The sequence below is a fragment of the Narcine bancroftii genome, chromosome 9 (assembly GCF_036971445.1).
Source record: "Narcine bancroftii isolate sNarBan1 chromosome 9, sNarBan1.hap1, whole genome shotgun sequence".
Lineage (NCBI taxonomy): Eukaryota > Metazoa > Chordata > Chondrichthyes > Torpediniformes > Narcinidae > Narcine > Narcine bancroftii.
In genome coordinates, this window is record NC_091477.1 from 20,244,180 (window position 1) to 20,258,057 (window position 13,878).

A 13,878-nucleotide genomic window follows, 5' to 3' on the forward strand; every position below is an offset into this window, starting at 1 on the left:
TAAATAGTATCTTTGTTTATCATCATTATATCCTTCAAGCTAAACGTGGGAAAATATTAGAAATATTCATCTGAAGTACCCCAACATTTATCACTATCTAAGAAGAATCAGGAGAAAAAATTGAGCAAAATATAGAATCTGTATTAATTCTGTGAAACTCGTATCGATGGAAGCAGTTTGAATGAATGAAATATTTTATCCAATTCCTAACAATGGTAGAGGATATTTATTAAGATCCTAATATATGACATAGTCCATTCTGACATGGACACTAATCTTAAATGGTCATAATCTCCATTCCCTAGCCTTTTGACCCTGAGATAATCTTAAAAATAGCTTCCACTCTATAACTAAAGCCATCTAATTTCTACTTCTCTGATGTTTCCCATCTATTCCAGCCTAATCTTGTGTGCTACAAATACCCTCTGTCCATTTTTTTTTGTTGGGGGGGGTGTGGAATTGCAGTGCCTTTCTGATCGTCCTCCTTCATTGTTACTTTTGTAAATTTGAGCATTCAAAGCTCTGCTGTCCATTTAATAACTCGTACCAAGTCATACTATGTCATGTACATAATTCATCCTTTAATTGCTGACATTACATACAACCCTGGGGCAGGCAGAATTTCTACTTCAAGGTAGTGTAAACTGAACTCCAGAAAAAGATATGTATACAAAAGAGAGAAATGTTAAAAGAGAAAATAATGTAAACTAATTGTGCAAGGCAAGTCCCCTTTATTCACCATTCTTACCATACTCACGCAGTTAAGATGAGATCGCACTTCTCCAGGACCATGTATAAATAAAAGTTGGAATAGAAGTTAAAACACATTGAAATATTAAGATGCATACAGTAAAAGTCCATGGTACACTATCAACATATGTTTTGGGAATCCAGGAGCCTGATGGCTTGGGGGAAAACTTGCCCAATCTGAATGTAACAACCTGAGTGGTACGTTATCTCCTACAGATGGCAGAAGGGAGAACAGTTTGTGTGAGGGGTGAGTCCTTCTCATTGTTTATTGGCTTTCACCTCCATTCAGTGTTGTAGATACTCTTCTTGGTAGGAAGAGAGCCCCCAATGATCTTTTCCACTGACTTCACTATCCTCTGCAGGGTCTGAGGAGGTACAGCTTCCAAGCCAGGCAGTGATGCAGTTGCACAGGTTGCTCTCAGTACATCCTCTGTAGCATGTAGTGAGGATGGAGGAAGTAGAGGTGCTGCTGGGCTTTCTTGGCTATGGACCTGGTGTTAAGGTGAGATTCTCCACCAAGGGCACTCCAAGGAACTTGATACTCTTGACGACCTCATTGGTGGAGCCATCGGTGGTCAGCGGAGTGTGGTCCTCCTGAAGTCGGCAACCATCTCTTTTGGTTTATTAATGTTCAGCGACAGGTTGTTGGGTCTGCACCAGTCCATTAGAAACTGCACCTCACATCTTTATACTGACTCGTCATTGTTACCGATCAGGCCCACCACGGTCGTGTCATCGGTGAAACTGATGATGTTGTTCAAGCTGTGGTTAGCTACCCAGTCATGAGTCAGCAGAGTGAACAGCAGTAGACTAAGCATGCAGCCCTGGTTCGGGGGGGGGGGGTGGGGTGGGGGGGCATGCTCAGTGTAATGGTCTTGGAGGTGCTGTTTTTGATCCGGACTGCCTGAGGTCTCTCTTACAGAAAGTTGAGAATCCAATTGCAAAGGGAGGTGTTTAGATCTGGCAGGCTCAACTTTCTTATCGGAATCTATGATATGATTGTGTTGAATTTCAAGCTGAAGTCAATAAACATACGAGTCCCTGTTTTCCAGAAGGTGGGGGCTAGATGGAGGGCGGTGGAGATGGCATCATCCGAGGAGTGGTTGGGTCTGTATGTGAACTGCAGGGCGTCTAGTGATGGGGGCAGCAAATGCTTGATGTACCCCATGACTAGTCTCTCAAAGTACTTCATGGCGATGGACTTGAGTGAGATAGGCCAGTAGTCGTTGAGGCAGGACACAGATGACTCTTTTGGTACGGGTACAATGGTGGCAGCTTTGAAGCACGCTGGGACCATGGTGCTTCTCAGGGAGATGTTAAAGATGTCAGTGAGAACATCGGCTAGCTGAGCCGCACATCCCTTGAGCCCTTACCTGGGAATTTTATCAGGTCTAGTAGCTTAGGTTGACCTTGCCTAGCTCTCTCTTCACGTCAGCCACTGCACAACACAACACGTGGTCATTTGGAAGAGAGGCGGACTTCTTTGCTCCAACATTGTTTTTCACCTCAAAGTGCACGTAGAAGTTGTTCAGTGCATCTTGGAAGGGAGGCATCACCAGCACAGGCAGATGGTGTAGTCTTGTCTTGGATGCTCTTCCACATGAGTCACGTGTCCAGGAAGTGACTGTGAATGCACTTGGCATGCACACGCTTTGCTTCCCAGATGGGCTTAAACAGCTTGGCTCTTGCAATAGCTACGGCTACCTTGTCGTCGGCTCTGAAGGCAGCATCTCGGTTCCTGGGCAGCATGCGCACCTCTGCTGTCATCCATGGCTTCTGATTGGAATGAGTTATGATTGTTTTGGGCACAGTGACATCATCAGAACTCTTACTGATATAGCTGGTCACTGATGCCGTAAACTCCTCCAGATTGATGCAGTTGCCACCAGTTGCTGCTTCCTTGAACACATTCCAATGTATGCACTCAAAGCAGTCTTGGAGTGCATGAATGGCCCCCGCTGGCCCGGTTTTAACCTGCTTCCAGGAGTGTCTGACAAGCAGTCTGTATACTGGGATTAGCATTACAGAGATGTGGTCTGAGTATCTGAGGTAGGGCCTGGGCTCCACCCGATACACATCAGATATGTTTGTATACACAAGGTCCAATGTGTTCGCCCCTCTGGTAGCAAAGTCCACGTACTGATGTAATTTAAGTAGCCCTTACTTGAGGTTCGCCTGGTTGAAATCCCCAGTGTTAATGATCAGTCTGTCAGGATGTGCAGTCTGCAGTTTGTTTATATCCTCATGCAGTTTCCTGATTGCTTCCTTAGTACTAGGGCTGGGGTGGGGGGGGGTGGAGGAACGAACGTACACTGCAATTGAGGACCATGGTGAATTCCCATGGTAGATAGGTGTACATCTGACAGTCACAAATTGCACCAGTGTTGAGGAGACCAGAGACTTGTACCATTCCATATTGATGTAAGCTCTCAGGCCACCGCCACTGGTTTTACTGCACAGAGCAGTTTTCTGTTACTCCAAAATAAAGTGAGCCTGTCCAGCTAAATGGTGTCATCCAGGATCCTGTCGCTGAGCCACGTTTCTGTGAAGACCAAAGCACAGCACTCCTTGCTCTTGTCCTGCGAAGGCATCCGGAGTAAGATATTGTCCATTGTGTTCCCCAGGGAGCAGGCGTTGGCAAGCAAGGTGGACAGAGGAGCTGGGTGGCAGGGGTTCACCTTCAGCCTAGCACAAACCCTTGCCTGCTTTCTGCGCTTCCTCCACCTCTTGTAGCTCTTCCTTCTCCTGCGCGATCCCAAGGCTTTTAGATCTAGTCCGCCCATGGTCGCCTAGCTCGTTCCAGAGATCTTCCAGGAGGTGAGTAGATGCATTTCTAATTAACTTTAAAAACTGCAGGCTGTAATGTTGGGTTGCCATAACTATAAATACTAAAATTTTGTATCTATATACTGGTTTAGCTAGTCTATTTAACTACAATTAAAAGGAAACACAAAACAAAACTACTGGTGTCCTGGAGAGTCCATCCGCTGCATCTGACATCGCACTGCCTCACGTCATATACAGAACATAATAAATGTTCAGTGATAGATGTGCAAACTAGAGTCTGATGGTGAAGGGGTAGCAATTGTGTTGTGGCACCATTGCCTCTTTCCAGGTGGTGGAAGCGAGAACGGAGCATTTACTGGGTTGCGTGGATCCTTGAAAGGTTGATGCTACTCTTCAATGGCGGCATTCCATGTAGATTTTCTCCATGATGGGGAAAAATTATGCCTGTGAGGTACTGTGCATCACCTTTTGAGGGGCTTCTCACTCAGAGGTATAGGTGCCAGGCTATGATGCAGCCAATCAGCACATTTTCCCCCACACATCTAGAACTTTGCCCAGGTTTCCAATGTCGGACCAAACGGCCACAAATTCGTGAGGGAAGTAGAGGCGCTGAAATGTTTTCTTCACTTTGTGTATTCGACCCAGGAAAGGTCCCACACAAGCTATACACTCAAAGGTACATGCGCGCATCACACCATCCAAATTTCAAGCACACGCAATATTCTGGCTTTTTGGACATGCCAAATTTAATCTGTTGTTTGCTATTCCTTAATCTGTGAAATGCTAAACTACAATTACCCTGCTTGACTTTCTATTTCCTTTTTTAAGATACCTCTTAAAACTTGCAACTTTTGGTCATCTTCTAATGTTGCTATGTGTTTAAATTTTTGTTGTTTCTGTGAAGCATATTAGCATATTTTTCTATGCTAAATAAACTAATGACCATGTATCTTCTGTCAAAAGCATATTATTATCAATCCTACATTGGTAGTTCTAGATTACAAGTGGAAAATCCATCTGCTCCATCTTTTTGTTTTCCCTGTTTTACCAGCTATCTTACGGAATATTTAGTGCTGTTTTGAGCAGTCTCTTACGTTGCATTGCCTATTGGTTTGACACTGCTCTATTGCTTGGTGTTGGACTTTTATAAATGTATTCAATCATGCATTCCTCTTGGCCAAATAAATTCTGGATCTAAAATGGTGAGATGGGGTGAGTTGACAAGAGAAGAGGAACAAACTCTCTATGGCTCTTAGTCCCTTTCTTTTGTTTAATTTTAGTCATAAGTATGCAGTTGGAATTGGTTCTGACGTGAAATTTCAAGTAAAATTGCAAAGGGTAAGACAAATAAGTGGGCTGAAAAGCTATAAATATGACTGATGAAAGTAGTGCTTTATGTAACATGAATCCCTCGCTTTATGCTCTGCCACTATTCTACAGCTTTTATTTCCTACAATATGTTGTTTATTCTCTCATTCAGCAAGTCATGAAATTTGCATTTGTTCCATTTCATGCAGAGAAATTTTAGAGATGCAAAAGGATGACCTTATCTTGTTATTTAAAATGCATATTTTCGTGAACACCATCTTATAATTGCATAAATATATATTTTCCAAATGGCTCATATGTTCCAAATGATTAAATCTAAAAACAGTTCATTAACACCAAACCTAAATTCAACATCTTTCTTTGCATTCACAACCTAAATTATTAGTTGATTAGCTCATACTTCGCTCCTCAATCCATAATACATGCTTGAAAATCACTTGAAAAACCCTTTCAGACTTTTCAAAGTGGTGGGAGGAGGAATGTAATTTTGTTTTTTTTTCCCTGACAGTTTAAGTGCATTATTGTAGAGGATGTAGTGTCCATTTTAAATTGTTCCTTGTGTTCTGCTCCAGCTCCTCCCAACAACTTGCTGATGAGTAGATCTTTAGATTTGTTGATTTTTTTTTCTCTCAGTTTGTAAATGAGGAGAGAGCCGAGAAGCAGGTGGTGAAAGTGGATTTATAATATGATAGAGAAGTACATGACACCCAGAGGCATCCATGTGCGCTTAAAGCATTGGTTCTTTAAGGAGAGATTTTCTTTCCATTCTTGGGACTTATTGGAGACCATTTTGCCAAAAGGAGTACATGTGCAAACATGCAAGGGGGCTAGGAAAGTGTATTGTTATTTGTAAGTTATGATAATGTGCTGAAGATGCATAGACAGCAATAATTCATCATTATTGGTACATGGCAGACAAATTAATTACAGTAAAATCCCCAGTCTCTGGAACCTAAAGGGATTGTGGATGGTGGATATGCAACTTTTCCTGTTGCCGGAGATATGTTCTTACAATGTCTAACTAATACACCTGCATTAAGAATAAACAATTAAAAAGACATTGCAAACTGTAAAGTAATTTGAAAACATCTTTATTGTAGTCTTTAATTATGTAAAGTTCACTTTAATCAGGTAATTCCAATAATTTATAAAATTTAATTTCGAACCACAGTCAAAATTACGCTAACCATAATTAACCCCCACTCGCCCTATTTTACAGATAAAGCCTTGCTCATGTACTTAATAAGAGACATTTTGGGAAGCACCATCAGCTAGATCTTCATCCTGGGTGATGTCATTTTATTCAAACACAACTTTATTGAAACTTTATTTAGACAGCTGTTCTAGGTGGGATTTGACCGGGGCACTCTGCTGGCTGAATGTTTGTTCCCACCTTCACCAAGGAGTTGTGTGTCGCTTTGGAGAACATTTATTTTTACAACTTTAAACTTTAATTTCTCAAAATTAGAGAGAGACCTGACTTGTGATGTTTAGACTTGATATTTTGAAATTACTATGGTCAGAATACATACTTTAGATTTCAAGTCCTGATGTTTATCCACACTTGCGATATCCCTGCTGCCCGCGGATCTGAGCTGCTGACACCATGGGCCATATCTGAACTCCTGTCGGGCTTGCGACAGGAGCAAGAACCTCTGGCTGCCGAGACCTTGGAGACTCCTACTCCAGGAAAGGAAGAGTGCAGTATTGTTATGATTTATGGTCACTTCAACTTGTGATGCGAGCCCCGAACCAAACCTCATTGTAAGTCGGGGTCTACCTGTATTTATTTCCTCATTTTTTGCTGGTTGCTTGGGTTGCCAATGGCTTGAATTCTGGATTCTGTGGTTTTTACTAAGTAAAGTTTCTAATGAGACTGGGTTTGCTTTTCCACAAAATGAAGCCTTGGCATAAATTTGCAGACCCAAGGGATCTTAGAAAACAAGCTACAAAGATGTAATCAATTGTTCTGAGATTCTACTATTGAACAGAATCTGATTCATGATGGGAGGTAACAAATAGCTAGTAAAATGCAAATTTTTGTACTTGCAATTATCACTAATTATATGACCATTTTTCTTTCAAGCTGGCCTGCTCCAGAGTTCAATCCTAGTCAAATACGACTTATAGTCTACCAGGATTGTGAAAGAAGAGGCAGAAATGTGCTGTTTGATTCGAAGAAAACTGAAGAAACTTCATCTTCAGTAAGATGTTTTTTCTCTTTTTTGTATACAAGTATGAACAATTATGTCTGTATTCGATTTTGTTATTGATACCTTTTCCTGGACTTCTTGAGAAAAATAATGAATCACTAATTTTTTCAATTTTTAAATTGTGTCTTAAGTCTCTCAACAGAAACTGGGTGAGATGTGTTAGGTCTGCTTTGTTCATGAATGAGTGAGACAAACACCAGGCTGAGTCGAAATCAGGGTTCTTTGTTCTTTATTACCGGATTGTAACACTTGCGACCAACCAAGTTAGTCGGAGAATGCATTCTGCCGTTATCAGCAAAATGGTGATTTTTTATACCCTTGGATACATGCTTAGAACATCATCATATCATTACTTGTCCAATGACTAAAACTGTTGCTATCCTTTCCCTGCTAGCTTCCTGCCTCTCAATCCATCAATGTCTCTCTTAAACTGTTGCTATCCTTTCCCTGCTAGCTTCCTGCCTCTCAATCCATCAATGTCTCTCTTATCTTGTAAGTACAAGGATGCATTCTGTTACTCCTTAGTACTGGGTGACTCCTTCTCCGGTCCCATCTCATGATGTTTTACCTAACAAGAGTACAAGGACACCTCCCCTTCTTGTTACTGCCCTGTACAGGGTAACTCCCTACACATTCCCATCTCATGATGTTTTACCTTACAGATGATCTTTTTTTTCCATATCAGATCCTGACAGTTGATGCACCTCCACCACCTCAATTTGCATTATTTTTGTTGTCAGCCATATGAATTGTTGACATTGCATTGAGAAAAGGATGTGAAAACAGTTCAAAAGAAATTCCTTGTATGTCTCCTATGACTTGTACCCACATCTGATCAGTCTGAGAAGAAAACTGACCATAGTTGTAGTCTGATACTTGGAAATTAATTTTCTCCACAGATTAAGCTGTTTGCCTCATGACCAAAACAAACTAATACACCTGCCTTAAGAATACTCGGTTTCAATGTGCAAAATGTAAACTAATCTGAAAAGACAGCTCATTATTGTAGTCTTTATTTAAGTAAATTCACTTTTAATGAGGGATTTCCCACAACTGTATTTTCACTCATATTAACGAGCAGAAAATCATAAATTGTGTAAAAAAAAAAAAAAAAAAGAAAAAAAAAGTATAATGTGCACATGCATATTCTAAATTCCAACTGACAAAAGCAATTTGTATTTAAATAGGACGAGCTGATGTACATTCCAGTATCTGCCACAATTAATCTCCTGCAATTAACATTCAATTGATCAAAGACAGACTTTGGAGTTGAGCAGGATTTTAATTATAACGTCTCAAATCAGAGGCATTTGATGTGTTAATCTCCTCCCTAGAGGTGGGTCTGGGCAATTAACATTGATAAGGTCCAGTGCCCAAGCAAGAATGTCCTGTTTATAGAAAATTCCATGGGATTCAGTGCAGAGATATTCCCAAGATCAGAATTTCCCATGCCTGCTATAAATTGTGCACATTCTTTCATTGCCGCTATAACATTCTCATGCTCGCTATAACATTTCCACGCTTGCTATAAATTGCGCCTTTCCCACAACTGCTATAAATTGTTTGTTTTTTATTGCTGTTATTTTGTATATTTTATTTAAAATTTTTGCCATACATTTATTAGTCAAGTTTAATATAATAGTATAGATTATAAAGAAAAAGCTAAAGCTACATATATAACCATATGATGGTATATTAATCTCCCCCCACCCTCAAAATAGTTAATATAAAGATATAGTTATATAAAGTAAAAGAAAGAAACTTTCAGGATTGCACAGAGGGATGTCATCTAACACATATTTAAACAAAAATTTTTAATGCAATTCAGAGGAGATTCTCGCAGATCCAGAGACACAGGAAGCACATTATAAATTTAAACCTAACATTTGAGTATACGGGTACCAAATTTGTAGAAATGTAGCACCTTTATTTCTCAAATTATATGAATTTTTTTCCAAAAGAATGCATCTTTGAATTTCTGCATTCCATCTTGCCATATAACTGCAATACATTTCCTTGCCACTGCAGGAATTTTTGAATTGGTATATTGACCATTTTAATGTGGGTCTTGTTCCTTCAATATTTCCTAATAAAATAAATTGGGTTTTGCAAAAATATAGCACCTCTAACTTGACCTGGAAAATTTCCTAAATTCACCCAAAAAGATCTTACCTTTGGACAAGACCAAATTGAATGTAAAAAAAAAAATGTTCCTATATTCTCACACATCCAAAACTCTGATCTGACAAGTCTGATTTCAATCTATTCAATTTTTGTGGTGCAAGATATAACTGATGTAAATTGTACTGCACTATTCTCACGCTCGCTATAAATTGCTGGTTCAACTTTCCCACACTCGCTATTAATTGTGTGCATTCTTTCAACATGTGAAAATATTCTCGCATAGTGCGTGTGCACAAATATGCACGGGGTGGGGGGGACGGGGGGTGTTTGGTTTGTAAAATACACATGTAACACATGCATTGAGTTTTTTTTAAAAAAACAGTACCTGTATGTTAGTTTTGTATGTTAATTTATTTGGGATATACAGCATGGTAACAGGCCCTTTTGGCCAATGAGCCCGCGCCACCTGATTGACCTACAATCTCACGACATTTTGAAAGGTGGGAGGAAACCAGAGTACCTGGAGAAAAACAATGCAGACACATGGAGAATGTACAAACTCCTTAGATGCAGTGCTGCGTTCGAATGCCAGTCACTGGCACTGTAACAGCGTTGCACTAATTATGCTTTAATGTACAGTAAAATTCCCCATTATCTGCCATATACAGGAATCATGGGAGCTAGATATGCAAATTTTCCAGTTGACTGAGACTCACAATGCCTAACTAATACACCTGCTTAAGAATACTCGGTTTCAATGTGCAAAATGTAAACTAATCTGAAAAGACAGCTCATTATTGTAGTCTTTATTTAAGTAAATTCACTTTTAACGAGGGATTTCCCATAAGTTATGAAATTTAAATTTGAACCCCAGTCATTGCACTGTAACAGTGTTGCATTAGCCACTATGTAACCCTGCCATTGTCATAATTAACTTCCTCCCCTTGCGCTGACAACCCAACTCACTTCAATGCCAGTGCCCCGGTCAGGGCCTCAGCCCAACTTGACTCACCTCCACACAAGTGTCCTGGCAGGCCCTTACTACACATTCCTTTTATATTCAAATCCCATTTGTGTGCGCTATAACAGCGTTGCACTAGCCAATACACTTACAGTGCCGCCATCGTAATTAACCCCCCCCCCCAGTTTTATGTTAAAGCCTTAATAATGTAATAATAAAGATAATTTGGGAGAGTCTCCCCAGTGGCGAGTGGCATCGCCCAGCTTTTCATCCTGGGCGGTGCCACTTTATTCAAACACAACTTTATTTGAAACTATTCAAACAGCTATTGTGGGAGGGGCACTCCACTGGCTGAATGTTTGCTTCCAAGGGGTTGTGTATTGCTTCAGAGAACATTTACTTTTACAATTTTAAACTTTGTTTTAAACTTTTATTTAAAACTTTATTTATTCTTATTTATTTTTAAATTGATTTCCTCGTGGTTTTTTTTTTTGCTGGTTGTTGAGTTTCTAATTGGTTGAGTGTAGGATAATGAGGATTTTACTGTATTTCAGAGACGACTGTGGTCTCTTCCAGCCACGTCATAATTTTGTATCTACTGGTTACTTTGCCACCCCTAGAATAAAGAGTAGTATTTGATGCCTCTGTTAGTGACGTCCCAGGCTTGTAAAAATGAGGAGCAACAAATCCAATCCAAAAAAAAATCACAAAATGGTTTCCAATTAATACTGACAGGTCATTATGTATAGACCTACAGTAAGATAATAGGAATTGGTTGTAAAGTGTTTTGGAATGTACTGAGAATGTGAAAGGCAAAGTATTGGTATTCATTATTGATGTTTTTCAACATTGATAAAATGTGTTAAGTATAATTGCATAATTTTATTTGTAATGGTTTGAAAATAATCCACTGTCCATTACTTGCTTAAAATGGTGAAAATTGAACTTTTGAGTTCTGTTGATATAGCAAAAAAAATAGCTTAACAGTAACCTGTTAACGTGCTCCAGTAGCTTTTAAAGCCTTGCAGTATATTTTACCTTCAAAGCAGTAAAGCAAATTCCCATGGGGATTTAAAATCTGAACAAATACCAAAATGGCTGTATTTTTTTTCTTCAGACTTGGATGTGTTTTTAATCATGTGATAGAGTAGTGCAAGAGAAACCTCTTTCTGTCTGTGCAGTTGAATCTCACGAGTTTTTAAGGAAGTCATAAGATTATCATTCAACAGCATGACGTGTGTAACTAAGGTTATGAAAGTGAGTCTGAGCCAAAAAATGAAATTGCACACTTCTTGGAAAAATATAATGAATTATAATCCAAGAAAAAGTTTGTTTTAAATGTATTTTTAAAAATTGATGAATATGTGAGTGATGAAGATTTGGGCAAGATTAGATTTCCTCGGAGTTTTGCATTTTTCTTTTCAAAATTGAGAAGTTGCAATACTTAAAATTTGAGGGAGCTGGTGGGTGAGTAAATGCCATTTAGAGTTTTAAGCAGATGGAGATTCCTTGTAACTGTGTACCTCCTCATCCTTCGGTAATTTGACTGTCTTGCTTGTTGAGGAGGGCCATTTAATTGTGATTAACCAGTACTATGGATTCAGCAATTAAAACTAGAATGAAAAAAAAGTACTGATTTGCAAAATTAAAAGCTGCTGCTTTGGGTTTGTACATGGGAAGCTAAGGTTAAGTTTCAGAAAGACGAGTGGGTTCCAAAGCATCAGGATGACTCCAGTGGGAATGGGTGTGAGGCAAAGTGAGAGAGAAATGTGTACAGGTAAGCAGGCCAAGATCAGTTCATTAACTTTGGAGAGGATGGTTGTATGTGGAGGAGAGGAGCAGTTTTGGGTATTGTGGGGAATGGCATTTGGTGAATTTTCTGGGGTGGCCACCTTGTGGTAGTAGAGTGGAGATTGGACAGTTATATTGGTGCAGAGAAGGGGAAGGAAGGAATTATGTTTCCTTTTAAAAACAAATAAGCAAGAATAATCTTGCATTAGATAGGGCTTTAAGGCAAATGGAGGGCTGTGCATAATTATTTTTGGTCAAAGGGATGGAAGAATATATGGAGTTCTGGAAAGGTGATTTAATTTATTGATTGGTGGGGGAAATGAAAGTGTTGGGGAAACAGGAATAAGAATGGATGAAAATTTACATTGAGTCATCTCACGATGTTAGGAAATTGAAAAGCAATTTCCACTTGACCAACTCTTCAATTGTGGCCAGTATTGTGAAATGGGAAATGGTGAAGGCAGAACAAAAGATTAGTAAGGCACAAGAATATTTGTACTTAATCTATCATTTGAAGAAAGTGAGAGGGAAAAAGAAAATGAGGGTTTTGCTATATTTTGTAGTTTGGCCACAAGATTTGACTAGTTGTTGCTGACTGCAAGTTCTGTGCCATTAAACTATATTATGTGACAATGAAGCTGCTTCACTGTAAGCAATTATTCATCTATAGCAGTGATTCTCAACCTTTTTCTTTCCACTCACATACCACTTTAAGTAATCTGTATGCCATTGGTGCTTTGATTAGTAAGGGATTGCTTAAGGTGCTATGTGAATGGGAAGGGAAGGTTGAGAAAAATTGTCATTGGCTCATTTCCTTTTGAGTTATGAAACTGGTCACATAACAAGTCAATTAGGTACGATTAAAACGGTTTTCAAACTTTTTCTTTCCACCCACACACCACCTTATGCAATCCTTTACTAATCACAGAGCACCTATGGCATAGTGAATACTTAAAGTGGTATGTGAGTGGAAATAAAAATGTTGAGAACCACTGATCAAAAGGTTATCTTTGCAGTGTCACCTACTGGCATGACATTTTTTGCAGGCAATATGAACTTGCTTTTATTTTCTCTTTTTTCTTTTTTCAAGTGATTTTATTGATTTTAAAAAATAATTATGTTGATAATTAAAACTTGCCTATTTACAGAAAATTTGCAATGAAATCCAAACAAATATTCTGGAAAAATATTGCCATTCAAAATGCAATACTTGTATCAGCTCATCAGATAGCTTTTCATCCACCTCGTCATGTGCTTCTAGCTCCAAAGATCAGTCCTCGAAATGCCAGGTAAAGTCAAAAGTTACTTTATTTTAATTTGTGCATTTTAGTTTCTCACTATTCTTTGGAAACTGCAATCTGAAAATGATATTGGGTGGAATCTAGTTCATGTGACACAAAACTCTTGAAATTTGTTCTTATTTTAGAAGATGGCTAAAAATTGCTTTCATGATGTTGAAAATATTTCTGATTCTAAAGAGAACATTAATATTTAATTGTATAAATGAGATTAAATCAAGAGGAATTAAAGCGGGAGTCAAATGGCCCCTTGCCATTTATTAAGACCATGGCTTGTGTGATAATTGGCCTCAGCTATGCTTTCCCGCCGATCCACGTGACCTTTGATACCTTCACAATTCAAAATACAATAATTTCTACTCTGAATATGCTGAATGATTCACCAGGGGAGAGAATTCCAGTTTCACAGTCTCTGAAATTAAAATGTTCCCCTTACTTTGGTCTTAACCATATCTTTCTTTGGCTTGGCTTCGCGGACGTAGATTTATGGAGGGGGTAAATGTCCATGTCAGCTGCAGGCTCGTTTGTGGCTGACAAGTCCGATGCGGGATAGGCAGACACGATTGCAGCGGTTGCAAGGGAAAATTGGTTGGTTGGGGTTGGGTGTTGGGTTTTTCCTCCTTTG

At 39.2% G+C, this 13,878-nt stretch overlaps 1 protein-coding gene across 3 annotated transcripts in view; it reads left to right on the plus strand.

Annotated features, from left to right (window-relative positions):
- The window catches only part of fnip1 (folliculin interacting protein 1), a 94,994-nt gene that overhangs the window by 26,526 nt on the left and 54,590 nt on the right, over positions 1 to 13,878 (plus strand). For all 3 annotated transcript variants that reach the window (XM_069898272.1, XM_069898274.1, XM_069898273.1), the window contains exons 2-3: positions 6,953 to 7,070; positions 13,104 to 13,244. In XM_069898272.1, the coding sequence (XP_069754373.1) occupies positions 6,953 to 7,070; positions 13,104 to 13,244 (259 nt within the window). The remainder of the gene's footprint in view (positions 1 to 6,952; positions 7,071 to 13,103; positions 13,245 to 13,878) is intronic.